The 27,011-nt window shown below is 39.5% G+C and overlaps 1 protein-coding gene and 1 long non-coding RNA gene across 4 annotated transcripts in view; one reads left to right on the top strand and one right to left on the bottom strand.

Moving 5' to 3' along the window:
* abcc6a (ATP binding cassette subfamily C member 6a) overlaps positions 1 to 27,011 on the top strand; it is a 33,418-nt gene that overhangs the window by 4,739 nt on the left and 1,668 nt on the right. For both annotated transcript variants that reach the window (XM_039689129.2, XM_089133839.1), the window contains 27 exons: positions 550 to 687; positions 2,545 to 2,664; positions 4,312 to 4,373; positions 4,473 to 4,604; positions 5,035 to 5,241; positions 6,072 to 6,249; positions 7,582 to 7,743; positions 7,897 to 7,989; positions 10,317 to 10,520; positions 12,404 to 12,550; positions 12,663 to 12,750; positions 13,683 to 13,752; positions 13,862 to 13,988; positions 17,199 to 17,375; positions 17,472 to 17,639; positions 17,739 to 17,931; positions 18,243 to 18,321; positions 18,735 to 18,843; positions 18,939 to 19,146; positions 19,268 to 19,578; positions 20,453 to 20,652; positions 20,779 to 20,905; positions 21,184 to 21,285; positions 21,859 to 22,005; positions 22,507 to 22,665; positions 22,764 to 22,930; positions 23,495 to 23,689. In XM_039689129.2, coding sequence (XP_039545063.2) covers positions 550 to 687; positions 2,545 to 2,664; positions 4,312 to 4,373; positions 4,473 to 4,604; positions 5,035 to 5,241; positions 6,072 to 6,249; positions 7,582 to 7,743; positions 7,897 to 7,989; positions 10,317 to 10,520; positions 12,404 to 12,550; positions 12,663 to 12,750; positions 13,683 to 13,752; positions 13,862 to 13,988; positions 17,199 to 17,375; positions 17,472 to 17,639; positions 17,739 to 17,931; positions 18,243 to 18,321; positions 18,735 to 18,843; positions 18,939 to 19,146; positions 19,268 to 19,578; positions 20,453 to 20,652; positions 20,779 to 20,905; positions 21,184 to 21,285; positions 21,859 to 22,005; positions 22,507 to 22,665; positions 22,764 to 22,930; positions 23,495 to 23,689 — 4,070 coding nt within the window. The remainder of the gene's footprint in view (positions 1 to 549; positions 688 to 2,544; positions 2,665 to 4,311; positions 4,374 to 4,472; positions 4,605 to 5,034; positions 5,242 to 6,071; positions 6,250 to 7,581; positions 7,744 to 7,896; positions 7,990 to 10,316; positions 10,521 to 12,403; positions 12,551 to 12,662; positions 12,751 to 13,682; positions 13,753 to 13,861; positions 13,989 to 17,198; positions 17,376 to 17,471; positions 17,640 to 17,738; positions 17,932 to 18,242; positions 18,322 to 18,734; positions 18,844 to 18,938; positions 19,147 to 19,267; positions 19,579 to 20,452; positions 20,653 to 20,778; positions 20,906 to 21,183; positions 21,286 to 21,858; positions 22,006 to 22,506; positions 22,666 to 22,763; positions 22,931 to 23,494; positions 23,690 to 27,011) is intronic.
* Positions 586 to 26,643, bottom strand: LOC120491368 (uncharacterized). 2 transcript variants are annotated; one of them, XR_016169450.1, is made up of 3 exons: positions 26,292 to 26,643; positions 13,831 to 13,956; positions 586 to 676 (listed from the first exon to the last, which is right to left on the bottom strand). It is a non-coding gene; the product is annotated as an uncharacterized LOC120491368 (long non-coding RNA). The 2 variants fall into 2 exon arrangements; XR_016169451.1 differs by lacking the exon at positions 26,292 to 26,643 and adding an exon at positions 16,012 to 16,524.

Genomic DNA, 27,011 nt, shown 5'->3' on the forward strand with positions numbered 1-27,011 from the left:
AAGAAAGCATAGTACAATTTTAAAAGTAAGGTTTCCCTAACAGATTTCATCTACTATTTTTTTTTTAACTTGGTTGGGTGTTGTTTTGCTTACCGATCTTCCTTCGCTCTAAAGGTCATGGCCTCGATAGTAGTCATTTAAATATGTTAAATGTAATTAAATCTATTTAAAGTCCTTCACAATGAGATTGCATAACGGTGAAATGTGTAATTTCAAAAAGGATGAAGTAATGAAGTTTCCCTGAACACTTTCCCTGTTTTCCCATGGTCGGCCAAACAGACGGTCTTGTCCCCAAACTCACACCATTGGCCATTCAAAGAGAACCATAGTGTTTACACTTTCTAGAGCTGTATCCTACGAATGGCTTAGGCTTTTTACATGTAAAAAAAAATACATACTTTGCCTTGTAAACTTGCATCATTCAGTAGCAGAAGGAGGGCTATCTGTAATAGACTCTTTTTTAAGTTATTTGTTATTACTGTTTTTTTTTTTTTTAACTTTAATTTTAGCAGATGAGAATAATGTCATTGACAGTTGTGTGTTTGACAGGTGTTAGCCGTGTGCGTGATTCATTGGGAGAGAGTGCGGGGATGCCGTTCCTCTGCCTTCCTGTTCTTCTTCTGGCTGTTGGGCGTGGTTTGTTCCCTCATTCCACTTCATGCAAAGGTCCAGCTGGCTGCAGAGCAGGTGAGAAAAATGACAACTGACAGAGAATTTCAGTTTCACGGTACATTCACAACACCTTGGACTAAGCCTACACATACAGCCACATATGGGTGTATTAACATATGGATGAAACACAGGTCGGTGCCCTATGCAAACATGCATGGTCACATATCCACACATGCACAAGCAAATACATTGCAGCACACTCACACAAACACATGGCAGTTCAGCATTCCTGCAGTTTCTACTTTTGGAACTTGTTGATTCTCCTCATGTTTGGAATTGGTTTGTCACATTCATATCTTGAGTTCAGGTGAAGTCCAAGTACAGGTGATAGTTTGAAACACATGTCAGAAAGTGTTTGTGCTCCTAATGAACCTTACAATATGCGGAAGTACAGTATGAGTGTTTTTCTTTTTTCAAGAAGACAAAATTCCAATTGTCTCAGTGTAAATTAGGTGAACAACTCACTTGGGTTAAGCTAATTATTTTGTCAAGTTAAATAAATTCAGCCGAAGTTTTTTTCTTTTTTTGTATTTGCTGTCTTATTGTCCTTGGGGTCAATTTGACCCCATTCAATGTTTAATGTCTGTAAATACTTTTTTTTTTGGGTGGATGTCAACTTAAAAGGTTACTTAAGTAGTCAACAAAGACATAACTGAGACAAACCTTTGTTAAAAAAAAATGTTGTGGAGGTTTAAATTACTGGGATCAAACTAAATACAGGATAAATACAGGTTGTCTTAAGTGCTTGTATTTTTAATCAATTTCATTTGCCACACACAATAACTAAAGAAAACAACCTAGCAAGAAAGCAGGTTTAACATTTTAGAAACTAGACTAGGCAGTTCTGACCCATATCGTGCAAAATTGGGTCGAAACATAAAGACAGATAAGCATATTTCTCTCTGGCATGCTGATTTTTTCCTTGAATAAGAGTGGGATGGCATTTTGACTGATCTACATTTTGACCACCGAAACCACTCTGGCCTTGTTTTTTATTTTGTGGTGTAGTAAAGAATAACGCCTCTATAAGGGACTCCATGGCCAAACGGATGTTTACTACAGATTTGTCTCAACATGGCCTGTGCTCCAAAAGTGGAGCCAAGACGCTATATCCAGGACACCAGAAAAATAAACTTAGTATCTAGCATAGATTTAGAAATGCATGAGCAGCATATGAACAGCACATGTATAAAGTTTGTAAATATAGCCGTTGGCTCCTCACCAGCAAATAGTGGCCGGAGGTTTGAACAGCAGCAATCTATGAGTTTCCAGATTGTAGCGTGACTCGAGGCCTTTTATGGCTCTTTTCATACGTAATTCATTTATATAAAGCAGGCCATTAAAGAGTTTGGTTTTCACCATGATTTCCCTTAACTGTTCAAAATAAGCTTTACTATGTTGTTAATGCTCTTGCACACCCATGTTTTCTGGCATTAGCCGAATTAAGGAACACTGCACTTCATGATTTCCTATACAATAAACAGCAGATCTTAATCCTAGTTTGGGACATGATATCACTCAGTAAACAACATGTCTCCTGCTTTCTCCACCAACTAGCTCTTCTACGCCTAGTCAGGAAGTCGCTTGGCATTTTGATTGTCCCCAGAAAACAAGCACGTCAAGGTTCATTAAGAGATGTTGTCTTGGACTGGAAATTCAACAACAAGTTGTGTTCCAGAGAGTTCCATAGGAACAGAATGTTCAGCATGTAAACAGCATGTTGGGAAGTCTGCGGATCAGGACTGAAATAACATCACAGTAGCATTATGGGAAATCCCTGGTTGTGGTACTCATTTAAATGGGAAAGTCTGCCTGTGCTCTCTCTCTTTAATCTGGATGTGATCCGCTGTTTCTGTTGTCTCTGCTTTTCAGGGTCTCTCTCCGGATATTGTGCGGTATTTGGCCTTTTTCTCTCACTTCGCCCTGCAGTTGGCGCAGCTCTTCCTCAGCTGTTTTGCAGACCGAGCACCCTCAGGCAAAGCCGCCATCAAGGTACGAACGGAGCAAGCTCTTCATCAACTAAAATAATCCTTCACAAACAATCCTGTGGTGTTTACTTCTGTCTTGCAGTAATGTAGAACCCAACCCCCCATTTTAAAGTGAATTATGGTAATGGCGGTAGCATGTCCAACTACTGTCTCCCGCAAGAATGTTCCACTTAGATATTAGCTTAACTCATGATTGGATAAAAGAGCTTGACTCATCTACACGGACACTCTGTGGTCCTCCTTCCCGGATAATGATATATCCTTTTTTAAACCAAATTCTTGACTCATTCTGCCCACTGTTTGGTTGTTATGAATGCGAGCAGAGCAACACAGAACGTAATCTCATAACATCTTGTGAGATAGTGGTCCATCTCACTGTTACCCTATGGAGAAAAACAAGGAAATAAGCTTAGAGAGGAATTAGAGTGTTTGTGATGAGGTTGTAGCCACAGATGTCGTGCCACACCCCTTGATCCCCTCCTGGCTCAGTCACTTCCTGTGTAGGGTTATTCACTGCATCCTGAAGAGTGAGACCTCCGCCGAGGAGGCGGGGGAGAGTGCGTGTTTTGTTGGATGGCTGTATGGGCAAAGGGGCAGCTCTGAGGTCAGCAGTGGGTGGAAGTGTGTTACTGTGGCACATTAAGGCATACACACACACACAGATAGAGGTCTACCACTCTTACTCACAGATGCTTCCACAGTGTTTCTCTATTTACTCTCAGTTCACTGTTGCCAGATATGATTTCTAGCTACTGCTCCATCCAAGAAAGCAAAACTGTGAAACTCTTCTTTCTAAAGCTGATTGCCTCACAACTGGTTATTTATGTCTAAAATGTTAAAACTGTTTTAACAAGCCTTGTTATAATTGATAATTTAATCTGTTTCTATATCATATTTTAATTAACAAGTTTGGCTTGGCCCAAACCTGTTAATTAAAATATGATTAGTAAAAATATTTATTAGAACCAGAAATGGTTCCATCCCCTGCTTCATATATGGAACTCCAAAATGGTTCTATATAGAACCATTTTTTGGGTAAAAGGTTCTATTGGCCAAGTATGGAACCCCAGGGTTCTATATAGAACCCAGAGGAACCCTTTTTTAAGAGTGTATAGAACCTTTTACGGGTTCCAAATACGTAGCGCTGATAGAACCTTTTAAGGTTCTATATAGAACCTTTTCTTCTAAGAGTGTAGTAATTACACTCTAAAAAAGGTTCTTCAGGGGTTCTTTGTGGTGGTCATGGTGCTATATAGCACCACTACCATTTAAAGAACCTGTTAAGCCCAGTTTGGTTCTTCAGCAGTTCTTCAGTGGTTCTCTGGGGTGGTTAAGGTGCTCTATTGCACCTCTTGTTCTACATAGCACCATTTGATAAAGATAAGTGCTAGTGGTTCCCCTATGATTACAAATGAACCACTTTTAGTGCTATATAGCACCATTTTTGTTTAGAGTGTAGCAAATTGGGCCGATATTTATAACATCCAATATCTTATAGCCAAATGTTCATGGGAACCAATGGTATTTCTAGTTGGCCTACTGTTTGTTAAACCAAAAACCTTTTACTTTGATTCATTTAAACATATCCACATGCTGTACTTTTTGGCCATGTAGTGTATTTGTAATCAACTTGTTGTTGTCGTTTTCTCAGAATGCATGTCCTGTTCAAGATGCGTCGTTCTTGTCAAAGATCCTCTTCTGGTGGTTTAGCGGGTATGGAATTAAATGATTTAAACCCCATTACTAATTTGTGAAAATAAATACTTCTTGGTCCAGTAAAAGAAATGCAATTTGTGTTGTGTATGCTTCCAGGTTGGTTTTTAAGGGATATCGTTCTCCTCTGCAAGCAGAAGATCTGTGGAGTCTGAGGGAAGAAGATACATCAGAAAGGATTATATCCGACCTGGAGGAAGAATGGACGGCGGAGCGTACCAAATTACAGCAGTGAGTTCCATTAAAAACATCAGACATGTTTTTTTCTCACACAAAAGTTTTAGACACGTGAATACTGCGTTGATCAGTGCGATCACATTTCCATCTGAAAGATGCCCACAAAAAGACAGACCTAAAATAAGACAAAAAAAGAGTCCTTCTGCATACACAGTCGAGACAGGAGGATTGTATCAATTGGTTTGCTTGTTAACACTCTTCTGCTTTGAACATGCAGTGTTTTCAAGACCTCTCAAATCCTCTTTTAAGGCCTCACATGCGTTTTACAATTTGTGGAAACTTGCATTGTGCCGCAGGATGTTTTAATGTCATTCTGTTTTCAATTAGAACTTACAAAGAGGGATTAAACGAGCTTAACAACTGCATTTAGGCTTCAGCACCAATTCCTTATGCACATGTCCGTTTGCCTCTTCTCCATCTACAGGCAGGAAAACCACCTAAGCACCAGTGTTGCCTTGGGATCTCGACTACCAGACCAGGCCCAACTCCTCAGGAAGATTCAAAAAGAGCAGAGTTCGGGATTCTATCTGTTACGGACACTTGCGCGTAGCTTCGGACCCTACTTCCTGACCGGGACGCTGTGCCTCATGGTCCATGATGCCTTCATGTTTTCAGTTCCACAGGTTCTAAGGTGAGACAGGTTCCACAGGTTCTTGGCCTCATCCTTAGTTTTAGTTCTCAAACTTTGGGATTTTTCCCAGTAAGTTAGGCTTTGAGTTGTGTTTATGAAAAGTTCTCTTCAAATAAACACAGATGGCCCCTTTGTGCTTTTAAAGACAGCTCGCTAGGTTATCAAAATATTTTTAGAAGAGACATCTTACGGTTCACAATATCTTGGGATGAAAACAGGAAGTGGCAGTGTGCGGCAGGTGCTTGAGTCAGAGACGCCATACCAGCCAGACAGAGATCATGCTGTTTATGCCCACAGAGAAGCAATTATGGCTTCAAGTCTGAAAGCTTGAGAGCGAGAGATGACCACAGCACTCCGTCCGCCCTAGACGTGTTAGCTTCGGGGAGGGTAGAGGAACACTGTCGGGGTTGTGGTTACTACAGGAAAGCTGCCAGTTAAATGGGAGGTTCAGTCAGCTACCAGCAAACTGTAGCAAGTAGATGTATTGTACTGGGATCTTGTGTCAAAAAAGGTGGACTTTAGTGGGAACTATGGAAACTTTCAAGGTCTTCTACCCTCAGAGTAACCAACATGGATTTTGTAGCATTTGGTTAGCATTCAGAAAAACATTTTTCCTGTTGAACATGCTACGTCTTGTTAATCTCAACAAATCTACCATTCTTCATTTTCAAAGAAAGCTGCGGCTTTACTCGCTACTGCAAACCTTGAGCCAAACCACAATGGTTGGATGTGGTCTGTTATCGAGGAATCTAGCCAAATGCTTAGTTACATAAAAAAATCTGCAAATTTCTTTAGTGCCTTTATTGACCCCTTTTTGTCTTTTTTTAAAGTCTCCTGTTAGGCTTTATGAAGGATGAGGATGCTCCGCTGTGGAAGGGCTATTTCTATGCCTCTCTTGTGTTCCTCCTGTCCTGCCTGCAGTCTGTCTTCAACCACCAATACACATACACCTGCTTTACTGTGGGCATGAGGGTTAAAACAGCTGTCATGGGTCTGGTCTACAGAAAGGTAGGCCATTTCACCAGCACAAAAACCTTATGAACATTTGGTTCAATGATATTTATTAATGGGAGTAATGCAGAAGGTTTCAAGATCAGTACATATATATATATATCCTAATATTATATACACTATATGGAAAAGTATTGGGACACACTTCAAAATTTTTGATTTCCATTGTTTCAATCAGACCCATTGCCCATTTTTGTATAAAATCAAGCACCTAGGCATGCTATTATTGGAAAGTAGAAGCATTTAGGAACAACAGCAACAGCCCCAAACTGGAATACCACATAAAGTCACAGAGTGGGCGGGGTCAACAAGGGCTGAGGTGTGTAAAAGTCACCAACGCTCTGCTGATTCCATGGCTAAATAGTTCCAAACTTCCACTGGCATTAATATCAGCACAAAAACAGTGCGGTGGGAGTAATGGGTTTCCATGGCCGAGCAGCTGCATGCAAGCCTCATATCACCACGTATAATGTTAAGCATTGGTGGAGTGGTGTAAAGAGGACTCAAGAGCAAGGAAACGTGTGCTGTGGAGTGATGATTCACGCTTCTCTGATGGGTTCGGCGAATACCAGGAGAACATTACCCGCCTGACTCCATTGTGCCACTGTAAAGTTTGATGGAGGACGGAGGGACAATGGTATGGGGCTTTTTTAAGTGGTGGGAAATCTTAAACTTCTCCAGCATACCAAGACATTTTGGACAATGCTGCTTCGAGTTTGTGGGAACAGTTTGGGGAGGGCGCTTTTCTACTCCAACATGACTGTGCCAAAGTGCACAAGGCAAGGCCCATAAAAACGTGGTTGAATGAGTTTGGTGTAGAGAAACTTGACTGGCCTGCACAGAGCCCTGACCTCAACCCCATGAACACCTTTGGGATGTTTGCAAGCCAGGCCTTCTCGTCCAACATAAATGCCTGACCTCACAAAAGCTCTACTGGTTGAATGGGCAAAACTCAGAAACACTCCAAAATCTTGTGGAAAGCCTTCTCAGAAGAGTGTAAGCTGTTAAAGCTGCAAAGGGGGGACCAACTCCATATTAATGTCTGCATTTAGAATGCGATGTCCCTGATAGTGTAATAGTCAGGTGTCCTAATACTCTTGTACATTTAGTGTTTGTATAAATATATATATAATATGTGTGTTTTTACTAGACTAATGAATTTCTTGATAGAACAACATTGTGTTCAATTTCTTGTAATTCATTTTATCAATAAATTCCCGTAATTTCAATTCGTGGCCAATTCAATTCAAATAATGAAAAAGGATTCAATGAGATGTTTTTAATCAATTTGTCTCTCTGCTTTTGTCGCTGCATCTTGTTTATCCCCAGTCTCTTGTCGTGAATAGCGCAGCACGCAGAACATGCACAGTGGGGGAGATAGTCAATCTGGTCTCTGCCGATACCCAGAAGCTGATGGATTTTGTGGTGTATTTCAATGCAGTGTGGCTGGCACCCATTGAGGTCACACTCTGTCTCTTCTTTCTTTGGCAGGTGAGGGCACACATAATTATTTGTGTATTTTATATTCCTCTCCAGTAAACTATTTCCATTCTAGTAATATAAGTAAAGTCTGAATTGCATTCTTAACATTTTGGTTGAATAGTTGTTTTCTAAGAGAAATAAACAAGACATGTCTTATTTCAGCTTTTGGGACCGTCTGCTCTAGCGGGCATCGCCACCGTGATCTTCATCTTCCCTTTGAATGGATTCATTGCCAGGAAGAGAAGCAAACTCCAGGTACTGTAATGTTGTAACTCAGAATTCATGTGTTGTCATTCACATGCCCAGACTCCTTAAAAAATCGAAATGTGTTTGATATTTACACATTTAAGAGGTTACTGTACAATAAAAACATACTGCAAGTTTCATACCTCAAAGCTAACTAACCAGTTTAAAGTATGAATTTTTGTTTAACATGCCCCTTAACATGAGTATGTAACAACTCATTTTTGTCCATCAATCACAAGAACGATACTGCTGTGTGGGTAAAGCCTATGATTTTAAGCCCGATATGCAAATTGTTGAGCTCAGCTCGCGGACAGGTCGAATCGCGGGGGATTAGCGGGCGATGAACGCTCGCCAATCTGTTAGTATGAAAGAGCCAACAACGCATCAAAGACACTCGCAGACGCCTCGCAGACGCGTCGCTGAGCCCAGAAAATGATCTCGCATGCTAGATATCCAGAGCTGTCGCACGACTCAATCTTAGTGATGTCATGATGAGCTACAGCCAATCAGAGCAAGGCATGGGTTGAGGTCACCGGGTAAATCTTATTTGTTCTTTTTTTTTGCTTTTTTTTCTTTTTTTTTTGTGCACTAGTTTCTGTCTGACGTCCATATTCGCGTGTTATGTTCTTTTCTTCTTCGCTGGGTATTGACGCACGTGCTGTTTTGCTTCATTTCCGCGTGATTTTTCATGACAAAACATGGTTTGTAGACAAGATAGAATCGTTGGGTGACAGAGTTGTTGTCAGCTCGTGTAGTGCGTTATCTCCTGTTGCGGATCAAACACGTTGTGTCGTGTGGTGTGAACAGCTCAACAACTTCAACACTCCTGATTTCACAGAGAGCAAGTCATGTAGTGTGAACTGCACAGTTCAGCCCGACGTTTTAAAATCATGTAGTGTGAACTAGGCTTAAGATGTCGAGGAAGACCATCTTACGTAATCTCCAGAAACATAATTTAAAGATCTGAAAATGCATTTTGTGACCCCAAAACCCTTAAAGTTCAAAGAGGAATAGCTCTGAATGGGTTTCTCATTAAAGGAGATCAAAATGAGTTCAGATCCTCATTTATCTCACCCAATAGGATGCTTTCTGAGACAGACTGCTGAGGAGTGCTATGAATGAATGAGTGAGTGTTAAAGTAAGTCAGCGTGAAGCATCCACAGCTGGTTTAGATAGTGAAGTGAGCGCAGCTTGAGTGTGCGGGTTGGATTCAAGCTTTTCTTGCTCCTTTGAAGTTCCCCATGCTTCCTCCAAAGCAAAGCAACCACAATGCTTGCAAATGGCAATAAAAGTTTCAATTTTTATTTTTCAGAAAACAGACATTTGGCATGCCACTGACTGAGTCAATCTCTTGGCTCATAGCTATTGTGTTCTAGAATATCTTAACATGCAGTTGGAAATGTTTTGCCTTCTTCAATGTTAATCATTCTGACGCAAACCGATTCTGCTCAAAAGACTAGCTCAAAGGGTTAATTCACCCAAAAATTAAGTCATTAATTACTCACCCTCATGCTGCACCAACCCCGTAAGACCTTCGTTCGTCTTTGGAACACAAATGAAGATATTTTGGATTAAATTTGAGAGGTGGATCACTGCTACATACGTAGGCTGCCTAAGGGATCGAAACTTGATGGCCCAGAAAGTCGTTGAAGAAAATGTTTAAATATTCCATGTGACAACAGTGGCTCAAGTATAAGTTTATCTAGCAACGAGAATACTTTTTGTGCAAAAAAACAAACAAAAATAACGACTTTATTTGACTATTCCTTTTCTTTCTTCTGGGCCTGAGACGAGAGTTCAAGAGATTTTCACGACACATACGCGAGAACTGAACAAGACGTAGTGGAATAAGATCGCAATTCTCGCGCATGCGTCGTGGAAATCTCTTGAAGTCTCGTCTTAGGCCTACAAGGAAGAAATGGAATAGTCGAATAAAGTCATTATTTTTGTTTGTTTTTTCGCACAAAAAGTATTCTCGTCGCTTGATAAACGTATACTCGAGCCACTGTTGCCACATGGGGTGGCAACAGTGCATGGGGGTGAGTGATTTTCATTTTTGGGTGAACTATCCCTTTAAACCAGCACAAATTGGTTTGATGTTGGTCCAACTGGTGGACCATCCTGTTCATCAGCTAAACACTCCTTTTTATGTGTGTCTTTCTGGTTCATTCAAGAATGTTTGTAGGAACAAGGCTGGTAACCATGCAGCTTTTTGTAAGCAGGGCAGCCAGACATCAAGTAAAGAAAAAGCCCAAACCCTCTCCGTTATTTAGTGGTGTCATGCCAAAACTTGTGGTGTTTTGATGACAAATGGCTGTTTTCTGTTCATCCCGCAGGAGATACAAATGAAGTACATGGATGGACGGGTCAAGTTAATGAACGAGATTCTGAATGGTATCAAGATCTTGAAGTTCTACGCCTGGGAAAAAGCATTTCTTGAGCAGGTCCTGGGATACAGAGAGAAGGAGCTTAAAACTCTGAAGAAATCACAGATCTTATACTCTGTGTCTATTGCCTCATTTAACTGCTCGTCCTTTCTGGTAAGAAAAGATGGATTCTTAACAAATGTTTTAGGGCTGTAACCATGTGTTGTTGTACTCAATTCCGGACTTAAAGGGATACTCCACCCAAAAATGAAAATTCTGTCATCATTTCGAAGAACGATTGGAACTTTGGCACCATTGACTTCCATGGTAATTTTTTTTTTCTATTATGGGAGTAAATGGTGTCAAACAACTGTTTGGTTCCAATCGTTCTTTAAAATATCTTCTAGCAGAAGAAAGAAACTCATGCAGGTTTGGAACAACTTGAGGATGAGTAAATGATGTAGGGATGGCTCGATACCACAATTTTGGCTTCGGTACGATACCAGAACCTAATACCTCGGTATCGATACTAAATCGATACCACAGTCGGAAAAAAAAGAGTCTAAATTTAAGTGAATTGAAACAATTTTATTAAACACTGCTTGAAACTCTCAACTACCATATGTGCAAAGAAAAGTATCCCAAAAAAACAACAACAAAAAAACGTATCAAAATTTTAAAAATAAAATTATGTGTAGGTAAAATTTTGATTTGGGAAAACCACTGATATTACACAATTAAAATAGGTTAATATAATAGATTAACATAATAGAATAATGAAATGACGTTAACCATTAGCCGTCATGCATCAACAGAGAATTATCAACATTTATTGCATTTATTCATCTTGGTTTGGTTACTGTTTGTCTTTGGGCTCATATTATGCATATAATGCATTGCAAAAAGTAATGTTATGATGCTAAACATATATTAGGATATTACATTTTTAGGTCATTTTATTACTGATTGATCTAGATTAATCAATGCTATATTGTTAGGCCAGGTTCCTTAATGAATGTTGACAAATGTAGCTTAATTGTAGGCTAATATTATTAATATTTATATTACTACCCCCCCTCTCTCTCTCTCTCTCTCTCTCTCTTCGCCACAGCCTCAGTAATGCCATTCATTTATCACTTTTATGCTTTATTAATTTAAATTAAATGAATATATTTGTTTGAAATAAATTGCAAAAATGAGATCATGAGACGTAAACTGAGATCATGAGACGTAAACTGAGATCATGAGACGTAAACTGAATTGGTATAGCGTGTCATGCAAGAAGATTTGAGCTTTCGTGTTTACCATATCATATTTAATTGATAAGCTCTTAGGTATGTGCGCTGTTCAGTGTTCAATATAAGTCTAAATTAAATCAGTTGAATAATGAACTCACCAGTCGATCTCTTGAACAAGTCAGGATGAGCAACTGACGAGCGCTTCGGCAGATTTGATGTGTTGCCTTCCATGGCAACACATTATTGAAAGCAGTTTGTAGAGTGGTTCATTGAGGTCTGTTTCTACACTATTCTCATTACTTTAGTAGGCAAAGTAATGCCTTTCACTAATACTGCTCTCTCTATTTAATAATTTCGGGCGTGTAAAAACCCGAATGAGCTTTATTCCACCGTGTTCCTTCGTTTGCCAGTTTCGCGTGACTTGCGTCAGTTTCGGTAGCGCACTGCCGCCTAGTGGAGAACTTCGGAAAAGCAGCTCATCAAATACCGAATTTAACAAAATGATGATATTGTACCGTTTTAAATTTATTAAATACCGGTATTTTTGCAATACCGGTATACCGCGCATCCCTAAAATGATGACATCATTTTTATTTTTGAGTGGAGTCCAAATACAAGACCATATTTTCTATGAAAAATCCAGACACAATATTTATGAATCTGAATAAAGGCCAAGTCCAAATGATCTGAAAAAATATGCTCTTGGACTGGAGGGAAGGGCCTAAATCTAAACTGGCATTATGGTAATGACTAATTACCTAAACGACAAGATGTGATATTACAGTTTTGACTGTGATTAATATTTCCATTCTTTGCCAGATTGCTTTTGCCATGTTTGGTGTCTATGTGCTCATTGATGATAAGAATGTTCTGGATGCTCAAAAAATCTTTGTGTCAATGGCTCTCATCAACATCCTGAAAACACCCCTTAGCCAGCTTCCTTTTGCCATGAGCACAACCATGCAGGTGAGAATTATATGAACTCCAACACCATCATATTCTGTTATGTGTTGTTACTTCTTTATTTCAGGATTCTACTGATCTTGAATTAAATGTACAACTTATTCTTGTGTTGCAGGCTCTCGTCTCTCTAAAGCGTCTGGGGAAATTTCTCTGTCAAGACGAAATCAAACCGGAAAATGTAACAAGAGAATCCTTTAAATCAGGTGAGAGACCACTTGTTGACAAACATTATCGTGCAATAGATTTGTTATGCTAAAAACAGACCGAATGTTCCTGTGAGACTTTCCCTTCTTCACTTCCGCCTGTCAGTAAAAATATGAGCAAGAGTGAGATTAACAACAGTTTGATAATAGCCTCTAAATTTCACAGTTAGGTGATACTGATGTCTCACTTCCTCTCCCTGGCACAAACAATTAGAGATCTCTAAAAACTCACTGGATTACCTACATTTGAATGCAGTGTAGCCTACTACATAACATTTTATTTTATTTTATTAAAAAATACATTCTGCTTATTTTATTTTTATTTAAACCAATCAATCTAAACCGCTTTTTCTATGTTCAATGTCTTGGGAAATATGCTTATTTTGTTTTATATTAGATTACCATAGACCTTGCACAAAACATCAGTACATTAAAAATATGAACACTGCAACAATATAATAATATTAACTTTATTATTGATTCATTATTAACTCAATCCAAATCACATTTATATGGACTTGTTAGTAACTTTTCTATTTCCGTTTTTTTTATTATTTTATTTTTTACATTTCAACATGTCTTCCTGTATTTAAAGTTATCTTTTATACATCCGTATACGTTAGTTTATCCAAACTTGATGGGGATGGGCAGAATTCATCAAATGTGTTCAAGATAGCCTTTGAAAGTCGTTATTATGAAGATGAAGCTAATTAGACAAGCGAGTCTATAATTTCACAAGCTGCAGAAGAAATCTAGTTTCCCAGAAGCAATCTCTGTAATTTTATCTGCACTTTCCTCCAGAACAATTTGTGTTTGTGACATAGATGTGTGCAGATAGTCTGCCTGCATAGATTGCATGTTAGGGTAGGTGATTAAGGCATGATATTACATAATTTACTTCTGCTCTTTCATTGTCGCCCTATACTTGTCAGATGTGGATGGCGTAGTGTTTGACAATGGAACCTTCAGCTGGTCTAAGGATGGCCCCCCATGTCTAAAAAGGTATCATTATCCTGAAAGTTTCCACAAGGCACCTGAATTCACAATCTGGCAATAAGTGTCCAAGTTTCAGCAACTTACCCCTCACGTGTATGTGTGTGTGTATGGGCAGGATCAGCGTTAAAGTTCCCTGTGGCTCGCTGGTTGCTGTTGTCGGCCATGTTGGCAGTGGAAAATCCTCGCTGCTTTCAGCCATTCTTGGGGAGACTGAAAAAAGAAGCGGGTCTGTCTCAGTCAAGGTACTTGCAATAATCAACCATAACTCAAATTGTATATATTTTATGAAATCATTTTTTTAATGGCGTGTTATGATTATAGAGTAGGTGACCATATGAGCCCTGTCTTTCGTTGAATAATAAATTGCACTTAAAGGTAATACTTTACTTGAAGGGGTGTGCATAAGACTGGCATGACACCTTCATAACCATGACATGACATATGTCTTGAGTATGAAGTAGGGTTTATGCGTGTTTATGACAACTGTCATTAAAGGTGCCTTCTACCATAATAAATCAAATCCTACTCCATATTCCATAACAGATGGGGGCAGTATACCTCCAAAAAATGACTTGTGCTCCTACCATCGCGCATGTTATTCAAATCATTTGACATGATAGTAAAAGGTTGGAAGACCGCAGTTTCACGTGGAACATTTGGAGATTTTTAGAGATCAGAGACTCAATGAACTAAACACTAGAGTGAACTAAACTAAACACTATGAATCTCAACACTAAATGATGAAGACCACCTCATAGATCTCAAAAACAAGCTGGTGCATTTCGACGGTATGGGAAAATAAAAGCTTGGGCAATTATTTGAAGTTTATGGTATTCGTTTTGTTCATATTACACTTTTATTGTTAGTGAATTAATTTGACAGACAGCATTCGCTGATGTTGATCAAGCTAGCGCCGTGAATTCACCGTGAGACACACGCAATTGACACTTAGCAAGCAGGTTAGTTAAGCTCTCAGATTCTGTCAATTATATTACGCAATTCAAAGAATAAATACCGTTTTGGCACTTGTACATGTTACACTACAGATCCCTAGCGCACGTAGGGTGACCAACTGCTAATAAGCCCAAGGGGGGACAAGGGGTATGTTTCTGAGGGACAATGTGGGACACTGCTTGGCGCGGCGCCCCCACCCCACAGGCAGACTCACTGATAGTGGTTTACCCACAGGCTATCTAGAATTATTACTATTGCCTTACTGTTTGTACATGAATAATTATTAAAAAAAAAAAGCACATACCTTAGCACATACTTTAATAATGCCATATTCCCTAAACTAGCCTAATTGCTGATATATGCTCATGAATAGGCCAACCAATGTGTATTTTTTTTTCTAAATAAAGATGACTATTTTGAACATTCAATGAATTGACAGATGCACTTCCACTTACGATTTACTTTTGCTATTTAATTTTATTTATTTTTCATTAGCTACAATTAATTCACTTTAAATAAATAAAAATATAAAATTATAGGATTAACAGGAATTATAGTTGCTCAACACCACAGGAACAGTTTTTAAAAAAGTCGAAAAAAAGTCTAAACTCACAACTCCAGAGGTTCACGGAACGAGAAGCTGCGCTGTCATGACAACAATGAAAAAGTTGACATCAACCTAGTCAGCAGGTCACGTGGGAGTGGCAACCAGTGTTGGGAAGTTCACTTTCTACATGAACTAGTTCAAAGTTCAGTTCACACATTTTAAAATGAACTAGTTCGGTTCAAAGTTTGCACAGAAATGTAAGATTTTTCCCATCTTCACCGACCTCGTTATAAAATCCGTTTAAATGATCATACGTTTTAGCCGGGTTTTCGCCTGGAAGGCTCTAGCTAGAAATCTGGCACCCCATTGAACGAAGTTAAACTGAGAGAGCGTGCGTTCACTTCACAGACACCAGAATGAACGAGTTCACACGTTCATCGGGACAGGCAGTAAAACAATACGTTCACTTCACAACGTTCAGTTCAATATATGAACGAGTTCATGAACGTGAACGTGTTCAGGCACAACGTTTGGCTGCCTAGGTCTCGAGGATATAGACTGACCGACTTTTTTTTTTTTGAGCAACCATTGATTATGCGTGACACGGTCTCAATTTGCGGGACGCATGAATTGGGCTTCAAACGCTGTGCGCGCACGCGCTACGCGGGACGGGTGGTCACCCTAAGCGCACGTGAACCGATCGTCTCTACTAGCTGGAAAAAGAACATGAACTCTGTTGAAAGATACAGTATGCTACAACTTACCAAAATGTATTCCTCATGCATAATGTCGACCAATCATTTTTTGAACTCTTCCCTGAACTGAAATGTAGTAGTGGGCTGTATTTCCACCCGACTGACATCAGGTTCAAGTACACATACACACACACACACACACACACAAGCCGGCGCGAGCGCGACTCACTCGCGTATTGCAGTTTGGCTGGTGCTAACGTTGCCCGTCCGCATACCGCCTCCCATGGCCGGAACTGGTATTACGATACCTGCCGGGCCGGGGCTAGTAATTTAGCATGCTAATTCAGGTTAATATCTCGGCAGCACTATAACTTGTCAGTTTTTTAATGACATCTTTGCACTTATTTCTTCTCATTCTTTTGATGCGTGTAGCTCATATTTCGTATATTGTTACCTCAATTATTGTATATGGCACCTTTAAAGGGATACTCCACTTGTTTTGGAAAAATAGGCTCATTCTACCACTCCCCCAGAGTTAAACAGTTGAGTTTTACCGTTTTTGAATCCATTCAGCCGATTTTCTGATATTTAGAAGAATATCAGCAACCAGACAGTTTCTGGTCTCATTGACTTCCATAGTAGGAAAACAATATACTATGGAAGTCAATGAGACCAGAAACTGTCTGGTTACTGATATTCTTCTAAATATCAAAAACTGTTTAACTCTGGGGGAGTGGTAAAATTAGCCTATTTCCAAAAAAAAAGTGGAGTATCCCTTTAAGTTTGATAATTAACCTGCTGTGTCACGTTTATGACAGGTTGTGTTGTATTAGTAATGTCAAGTCTCATGACAAAGTCACTGACAGGTTATGATGTATTGGTTTATGTCAAGGTGTCATAAGAAACACATCTAATTGAGCAAATGACACTTAATGACAGTTGTCATAAACATGCATAAAACTTCCTTCATATTCATAACATGTGTCATGTCATGATTATGATGGTGTCATGTTAGTCTTATGCACACCCCTTCAAGTAAAGTGTTACCCAATTATAAAATACATATGAAAATCTAATTTAAGCCAGTTTAAATCTAAAATAAACACACATTTTAGGTTTTAAAAAATAAACAATATTAGGTAAAGAATAATTCTTTAATATTCTGTGTTATTTCAAGGCCATTAATCAAACTGCAAAATATTTCATCCTTGCAGTTGATTGTCTGTTTCAGCATTTCTTCACTTCTGTTCATATAGGGCTCCATTGCCTACGTTCCCCAGCAGGCTTGGATCCAAAATGCCAGTCTGCAGGACAACATTCTGTTTGGACGGGAAAAAAAGAAAAGCTGGTACCAGAGAGTGCTGGAAGCCTGCGCCCTGCTGCCAGATCTGGATAATCTGCCTGCAGGAGACGCCACTGAGATCGGAGAGAAGGTGAGACATTGTTTCAATAAGCATCCACGAGACCAATCACCATTGAGCATGCGTCTCTATAGAATGTCTTGAAATGAATCTAAAACTTCCTTCCAGGGTTTGAATTTGTCTGGAGGACAGAAACAGAGGGTGAGCTTGGCACGTGCTGTTCACAGGAAAGCTGATGTGTATCTGCTTGATGACCCCCTGTCTGCTGTGGATGCACATGTTGGTCAGCACATCTTCAACAAAGTCATTGGGCCCAAAGGCATTCTGAGAGACAAGGTGACTTTCACTGTAGCGTTTACCTTACACATGGGGTACGGGGTCATTTTCTTGCTCCTCAGCATTTTCAACCTCTAACATTCAACATTTTCAATAAAGACACGGATTTTGGTGACCCACGGAATGAGCTTCCTGCCCCAGGCGGATTTGATCCTGGTTCTGGTGGACGGGGAGATCAGTGAGAGAGGCTCCTATCAAGAACTTCTGAACCGAAATGGTGCTTTTGCTGATTTCATCCACACCTTTGCAAGCTCTGAAAGGAAAGAGTGCTTTTCGGAGGCCTTCCAGAGAGGTAATATGTTATGGATGCTGGTGTCCCCATCATGCTTTTAACTAGTTTAACCAGGGGTTCAAGCTTCACTGGCAAAGGTGAACAGCATGGTTTTTCTAAAGTTCCCCTGCTTAAACTAGCGTTGTACTATAACCTAGACTGATACCTGTTCATCATAAAACAACCAGGACCAGTATGAAAATTCATGGTGGTCTGAGATGATCTTCTAAGATGACAGGGATCTGTCAAATCCAGTTGTTGTGGAAAAACTCATGATAGATTGAGTATTATTGATCATTTTAATGTTGAACTTTTTATTAATCCACTTGCAGGCTCCAGAAAATCAGTAAGATTGAGTGTTACTGAATACATGCGGTTTTCCAGGGATCTGTCCCAAGAGCAGCTCATCGGGTATGGGATTTTAAATATGCTAATTCAATTCAAATAAAAATGACACACAGAAAACTGAAACAAATACTGAAACTAACTTGTGTATTTCTACACAAAGTCATAACTGGAACTAACAAAAGTTTATGATTCTTGTACATTTTGTTTATCAAGATAAACTTTATGATCTATGAAGCATACATACAATCGGTAGAAGTAAAAACAGAAGTAAAGCTGGGCTATAAACAAATTATACCTTTGAAAAAACCCATTGAATTCAGGATTGGAACCGGAAGTGCTAAATGCTAACTCATTTCCAAATTTTAGCATCATATCTGTAGCTCACTTAGCTTTTGTAACGGTCAGCCGTATCAGTTATTCACTAAATATGACAAACGTAAAGTTTGTTGATTGATTCATTCTCAAATCTCTTTCAGTGGTGACAGAAACAGCATTACAATTGAGCCACTACCTGAATCTGACGAGAACCACATCCCAGACGACATGGGGAAACTGACTACGGTTGATAAAGCACGGATAGGCAGAGTAAGATCACTCATGTTGAAATATGACATTCATTTTTTTAATTAACCACGTAAGTTTGGCTTATGACCTTGTCTCCATTTTCTCTGTCCCTATAGGTCAAACTTGAGATGTACATTGAATACTTTCGCACCATTGGTTTGCCTTTAATAGTTTCCATCGTATTCCTGTACGCCTTCCAACAAGCAGCGTCTCTGTCTAATAATTACTGGTTAAGCCTGTGGGCGGATCAGCCTGTGATCAACGGCACTCAATTAAACACGGATCTGAAACTTGGAGTCTATGGCGCTCTTGGCGTTGCACAAGGTTAGTAGAGTCTTGAGGTCTTAACAGGCTGTTTGTAAATCTGTTTGCTCTTAGTGTTTTACCCCAGCTTCAGTTATGATTCAAGTACACTAAACAACTTTCATCATTTCCTGTGTTTTAGGAATTGCCATATTTGGTACCACGGTTGCCATCTCATTAGGGTGTATCATTGCCTCCCGTCATCTTCACTTGGAACTTCTGAACAACGTGCTTCACTCCCCGATGTCGTTCTTTGAGTCCACTCCCAGCGGCAACCTCCTCAATCGTTTTGCTAAAGAGATAGATGCCATAGACAATATGGTCCCAGATGGGCTAAAGATGATGCTAAGTTACTTCTTCAAACTCTTGGAAGTCTGTATCATTGTGTTGATGGCCACTCCTTTCGCTGCCCTTATCATCCTCCCTATGGCACTCCTCTATGGTTTCATACAGGTACGTCTATAATTTAAGGGGTTAAAGCAGTAGTTCACTTTTAAAAAAAACTTTTGCTGATAATTTTCTCCATGATGTCCATGTCATTCTTTCTTCAGTCGAAAAGAAATGAAGGTTTTTTTTCCATATAATGGACTTTACTGGTAACCAAACGGTTCAAGGTCCAAAAGACAGTTTCAGTGCAAACTGCAACTTGTTCAAAGGGCTTTAAACGATTCCAGACGATGAATAAGGGTCTTATCAAGCGAAACGATTGTTCATTTAAAAAAAAAGAACAAAGTTTAAGTTTTATAAGCTCAAATGGTTGCCTTGCTCTGTTCTGTGATGCACGTTCATGACTCAATTCGTTCATTTCGTTCGTTGAATGAAACAAATGACACGAAAAAAGATTAGTTCATTTTGATAAACGGGTTCGAACAAGAGAGTCATGAATGTGCATGGCGACCATTTGAGCTTATAAAACTGAACTTTTTTTAAATAAGCGATCGTTTCGCTTGATAAGACCCTTATTCATCGTCTGGAATCGTTTAAAGCCCTTTGAACAGTTTGCAGTGACTGAAACTGTCTTTTGGACCTTGAACCGTTTGGTTACCAGGATTGTTTTCATCAAAAATCGTAATTTCTTTTCGACTGAAGAAAGAATGACATGGATATCTTGGATGACATGGGGGTGAGTAAATTACCAGCAAAAGTTTTGTTTTTTTTAAAGCGAACTACTCCTTTAAGGAAAAAAGGCTCATTTGTAATCCAAAAAATGTTAATTCTTGAAGCCATCTGCTGACACCAACAATACCTGAATCTGACAGGAATGTTGGAAATCATCTAAAGTCATACTTGGGTTTTGACTATAATCTTTCTCTTACTCTTTTCACAGAGTTTCTACGTGGCCACTTCCTGCCAGCTGCGGCGGTTGGAGTCAGTGAGTCGCTCTCCCATTTACACGCACTTAAACGAGACTGTGCAGGGTGCCAGTGTCATCCGGGCGTTCAATGAGCAGTCGCGCTTCATCATAGGTGCCAATCACAAGGTGGATCTTAACCAAACTGCTTACTTCCCCCGATTCATAGCAACAAGGTGAGGCACTCCTTAACATTCAGTTTTACTAGTACACTCAGAATTAAATATCGCTGGTCCTATGATATATTTTGATTGATTGACATTGTACTGATTATATAACCTCTGGGATGTCATTTTGTTCAGGTGGCTGGGTGTGAATTTGGAGTTTCTGGGTAATGGCATTGTTCTCGCTGCTTCTGTTCTCTCCGTGATGGCAAAAGGAACCCTGAGCCCTGGGATGGTCGGTCTGGCCGTGTCCCATTCACTTCAGGTGTGAATCAATTTAAATGTTTCCATGCAGAATCCGACACAAATATTATGAGGGCTACTGGAGATATTGCATGTGGAAACTTGCTCTTGCAATGTTCACCCTCAAACTTCAGCTGCAAAATTGCTATAAACGCTTGCACAAGCGTTAAAAGGTGTATCTTTCATTTGTGGTCAGACGTTTTCGAATTAAAATGCAGCCATTATTTGTTGTTGTTCTGTGTTACATAAAGATTCCTCTATTGATTCTATTGTTTTAAAATGCTTTTTACTGTCTCTCAGGTGACAGGTTTCCTGAGCTGGATTGTAAGGTCATGGACAGATGTAGAGAACAACATTGTGTCAGTTGAGAGAGTGAAAGAGTATGCAGACACACCAAAAGAGGTGAGTGTGGCTATACTAGGGTTGGGTATCGTTTGAATTTGGACGATTCTGATTCCGATTCCGATTCCTTGTTTCGATTCCGGTTCCTAACGATTCTCGATTCCGATTCTTTTAAGAGGCAGGGTCAAAAAAGTTTAGCTAACCTTGCTAACCAACGGCCTTTCTGAAGGAAATACTCCTTCTGTAAAAATACTCCTTTTGTCACAAGTTTTGCATTTTGCCGAGATTTTGTTATTTTTAGAAAAGTGAAGCCACACTTTGGATCGCCGACGTAAGGTACTCATGTTCGACTCGCGTGGTTATGCCAACACTTCCGGTAGACGCTTCTTCGTTGGTGTTGTTCAGCGTTTTCTTCTTCTACTGTGAATATCGAAACTAGGAATCGAAATTTTAACTTTTGAACGATTCCGGGAAAAACGAAAAGTTATTCTCGGTTCCAATCGATACTCGATTCTCGATACCCAACCCTAGGCTATACAGCCTAGTTAATAGTTATAAACAAAAATCATGTTGGTCATTAATCGCAATAATGTTTTATTCATAGCTCTTTACCTTCTATATCATCATTTACAGGCCGCTTGGAGCATAGAAGGAAGTTCTTTGCCACCAACTTGGCCTCAAACAGGGACCATAGAGTTTCAAGATTATGGCCTTCAATACCGTAAAGGCCTTGAGCTGGCCCTGAAGGGCATCTCCGTTCACATCCAGGAGCGGGAGAAGGTCCATACACCTCAGCATTTACTATAAAATATTATTGCTTTTTCAAGATGTAAACAACACTGGTCCGGAAGCACTTCCTGTTTCAGTTTTTTAACACTACATAAAAGCTGGGATAAAATACAACCAACAGAACATATAAAACTGAATCAAAAAGTTAGAAAAACATCTTTAAGATATTTTCTTTACATGTGAAATAAAGAAAACAGCTACAAACTGAAACAGGAAGTGTTTCTGGACCAGTGTTGTTTACATCTCGCAAAATGGTCTATACCTTGCCTCATTCTGAGCAAGGCTAGATTTCTCTACACCTTGAGGAAATAGTCCACCCCAAATATAACCATTTTAATGTTCTAACTATGATGGTAAAAGTTGAAAGTATATTTCTGCAATTAAACTTGACAAACATTTAATGGGATTTATACAAAGTGTTCCTGATGACACCTTGTTATATTGAAAAAAATCCCACAGTCTCATTCTTTGTTTTCGTTTTATCCTTTTTAGATTGGGATTGTGGGAAGAACTGGTGCAGGAAAATCATCTTTGGCCCTCGGAATTTTCCGGATCTTGGAAGCAGCAAGAGGAAAGATCTACATCGATGGAATCGATATTGCAGAGATCGGGCTTCACGATCTGAGATCCCGCATCACCATCATTCCACAAGTGTGTATAACTAAGACACTCTAGCTAATGGAACCAAAATATTTTGCTGTATTTCAAATTATTATGAACTGACAAATCTGTTTTTAATATCTTTCCAGGACCCAGTGCTGTTCTCTGGATCTCTCCGTATGAACCTGGACCCCTTCGATGCCTATTCTGATGAGGAGGTGTGGAACGCCCTGGAATTGGCGCACCTTAAACACTTTGTGTCTGAACTTCCAGATAAACTCAATCATGAGTGTTCAGAAGGAGGGGAAAACCTCAGGTATGTGCATCCAATAGTGCTATTCTTTTACCATTTAAAGCTACACTGTGTGATTTTTACCCCCATCTAGTGGTGAAAAGGTATATGACCATTCAGTGAATATTAGTTTCTGTTCCTCTCAATTCCGATTTCGTTTTAACTCCTACGGTGGCCAATGTAGTCCAAGATTAACATGGCTTCCAGTTCGACCTCGTCCATGAGTGTTAACTCAAACGTAAACGCGAAAGGCGAAGCTTGAATTAACGGGTATGTCCCTCTTTGGCTAATGTACTTTCAAGATGGAGGGGCAACATGGCGACCGACATTAGAACCCCTTACCCGTATGTATTTTCAATGGCATGTTATGCACTCACAAGAATACTTTTATTACTTGAACGAAGTAAATATACATTAATGAGCACATATATTTTTGAAAGAACTAAGTGTTTTTAGCTAAGAATAAACTAAAAAAGTTACACAGTGTAGCTTTAAATGAATGGTTTTGAAATGTCTTTATACCATGATAACCAATGGCTTGCAAAAGAGACTTTCGATTAACAATGGCGAATGTTTGTCTTCCTGCAGTCTTGGCCAGAGGCAGCTGGTATGTCTAGCAAGAGCTCTTCTTCGAAAGACAAAGATTCTGGTGCTGGACGAGGCTACAGCTGCATTGGACCTGGAGACCGACACCCTGATCCAGTATACCATCCGCAGCCAGTTTGAGGATTGTGCTGTTCTTACCATAGCACACCGCCTCAATACCATTATGGATTACACAAAGTATGTCATGATACACTGATCATTAAACAGTGGTTCCTAAACTTTTCAGACCACACAGCTATATCTCAATCTTCAGTGTATCAGGAAATAGCTTAAAAAGCTGACGTGTAATACTTTCTCACATCCCGTTTTAATATACTGTACAACTGTAACCGAGGCCCTGCAGATGTTGCTTCGGGTTCAGTTGGTTACGTGAATTTGCTGAGTTGACTAACAGAATGATGCTTGGTGTGGTGTGCAACTAACTTTTGTGTGAGCTGTGCTTCATTGCTGTGCAATTGACAATAGACAATGGGCCTTTATGACCATGACATTTTGCTAATGTAACCGCACCTTAAAGGGGTAGTTCACCCCAATATTCTGTCATAAATTACTCACCTTCATGTTATTGCAAACCTGTAAGACTTTCGTTCATCTTCGTGACCACAAATGAAGATCTTTTTGATGAAATCTGAGAGATTTTTGTCCCTCGATTGGAATTTAGCAGCTACACAACTGACACATTGACACTTCAAAAGTGCATAATATAAAGAGATAGAGATTGTAAAACTAATCCATATAAATTGAACTGTTTAGTCCCAATTTTCTGAAGAGACATGATCACTTTATATGATTAACAGATTAAATTTAGGCTTTTAAACATTCATCAATTCACACACATCAGTTGTGTTAAACAGAAGCTCAAGGACCTGCAAGAACCAATGAGGTTCATTCTCATGTGTTACGCAGCATGTTTGAGCTTCAGCAAGAACCAATTAGGTTATTCTCTTGTTACTCAGCATGTTTATCAAAAAAAGATCAATTTTACGCGTCTTTATGAAATTTTTGAAGCGTCAAAGTGTCAGTTGCGTAGCTGTCTATGCAGGGACAGAAAGCATCAAAAGGATCTTCATTTGTGTTCAAAGATGAACGAAACGAAAGTCTTAAAGGAACACTCCGACTTTTTGGGACTTTAGCCTATTCACCTTACCCCCCAGAGTTAGATAAGTCCATACATACCTTTTTCATCTCCGTGCGTGCTATAAGTCTGTTTGACGCACCCACCGCTAGCCTAGCTTAGCACAAAGACTGGATGTGACTGGTTGCAGCTTTCATACTGATCCAAATGAGTGGCAAAATAACGCAAACGTTTTCCTATTTACATGTTGTAATTTGTATAGTCACATAATGTACAAAAAACAAAGTCAAATGAGACACAGACATCTTTTAACCGTATAAAACCTGGGAACTATTCTCTGAAGGCGAAGCACTGCTACTTTGACGGCGTAATAACCGCATCACCGGAGACACGCCGTGGTGAGGAGCGGAGAGTTCGCTCGGTGTTTGGGTAGAGTCAGCAATTTATAAATAGTAAAAGCGTGCTAGTTTAGAGATTTCGCTCTATTGTAAATAGCTGCGACTGTAAACAGGGGAGGTAATACCATGTTTCACAGAATTTCAACTAAAAACGCTGACTGGATGAAGAAATGGCTAACTTACTCTGGATATTTATCCAAACACACCTAAGATTATCAAGGGACATTATGTTTGCTCGGTACATTTCAATGAGGACGACTATTTTGAAAACATGGAATTTGCCACACGGACCATAATGTGCTGAAGGATACGGCCATCCCATCGATAGCACAGGACAAGTGGATCACCTGCGGCTGAGGTAAGTGATTCCGTTATGTTTTTAGATGACCTACTGTAACAGTGCCATTAGCCAGATCTAATGTAACGTTAGTGACACTATTATATGATTAGGGTATGAATATGTTTTTATCTTGATGCGGTGCGGACGCGCTTGGGAAAAAAACGAGCGCGTTCACCGCGTTGAACTTGCACCCTGCGCGCGGCGCGCCTAGTAGCCTAAATTTGAAATAACCATGGAAATAACGAACTTGAGCGTGCAAAAGGGTACGATAGGCTGTGAGTTCATTGTGCAAAAACAATTTGTGCTATTACTTTTCCCTTATTCTATCCTATTAATGCAATACTGTATATTATATAGGCTACTGTTGAATACATTTGGTTCAACTAATAAATTGCATTTAAAATATATTGATTCCTGTAATAATAATTATTTATTCATGTGATATTTACAAATCTGGGTGCGTTTTTGGTTGGAAATCAATGAAACAAGCGAACTCTCTGCTCCTCGTCACGGTGCGTCTCAGGTGATTGTTATCACTCTGCCCAAGTAGCAGTGCTTCCCCTTCAGAAAATATAGTATTTATACAGTCAAAAGATGTCTGTGTCTCATATGGCCTTCTTATTTGTACAGTCTGTGACTATACAAACCACAACATGTAAATAGGAAAACGTTTGCGTTATTTTGTCACTCATTTGGATTAGTATGAAAGCTGCAACCATTCACATCCAGTCTTTGTGCTAAGCTAGGCTAGCGGTGGGTGCGTCAAACAGACTTATAGCACTCACGGAGATGAAAAAGGTATGTATGGACTTATCTAACTCTGGGGGGTAAGGTGAATAGGCTAAAGTCCCAAAAAGTCGGAGTGTTCCTTTAAGAGTTTGGAATGACTTGATAGTGAGTAATCAATGACAGAATATTAAAGGGTTAGTTCACCCAAAAATGTCAATTCTGTCAGTATTTACTCACCCTCATGTTGTTCCAACCCCGTAAGACCTTCGTTCATCTTCGGAACACAAATTAAGATATTAAGATAACTCCTGCGTGCTAGTCCATAGGCTTCTTGAGGGAATGACTTGCTGTCCTCGAAAAGTCATTAAAGGACATCGTTAAAATAGTCCAAGTGACTACAGGGGCTCAATCTTAAGTTTATCAAACGACGAGAACACATTTGTGCGCAAAAAAAAAAACAAAAACAAAAATAACGACTTTATTTCAACTATTCGTTTATTTCTCCCTCTGCGCGAGTCAAGTACTAGTTTAATAGCCTAAGCTTCTGTTATTGTACCTCACACGCATCACACACATGACCAGCGTCGGCCTCTACGCAATCACACTACGTTAACTGACTACAGACACATGGAGAAAGTGAATAGTTGAAATAAAGTCGAAACACAAAAAGTATTCTCGTCGTTTGATAAAGTTAAAATTGAGCCACTGTAGTCACTTGGACTATTTTAACGATGTCTTTAATGACTTTTCGATGCCAGCAAGAGTCATTCCTTCAAGAAGCCTATGAACTATGCAGGAGCGATCTTAATATCTTAAATATCTTAATTTGTGTTCCGAAGATGAAAGGTCTTACGGGGTTGGAACAACATAAGGGTGAGTAAATACTGACAGAATTTTCATTTTTGGGTGAACTAAACCTTTAATGTTTGGGTGAACTCTTTAATGGGAGACGTGTTA

The sequence above is a fragment of the Pimephales promelas genome, chromosome 8 (genome assembly GCF_988280905.1).
Source record: "Pimephales promelas chromosome 8, fPimPro1.hap1.1, whole genome shotgun sequence".
Lineage (NCBI taxonomy): Eukaryota > Metazoa > Chordata > Actinopteri > Cypriniformes > Leuciscidae > Pimephales > Pimephales promelas.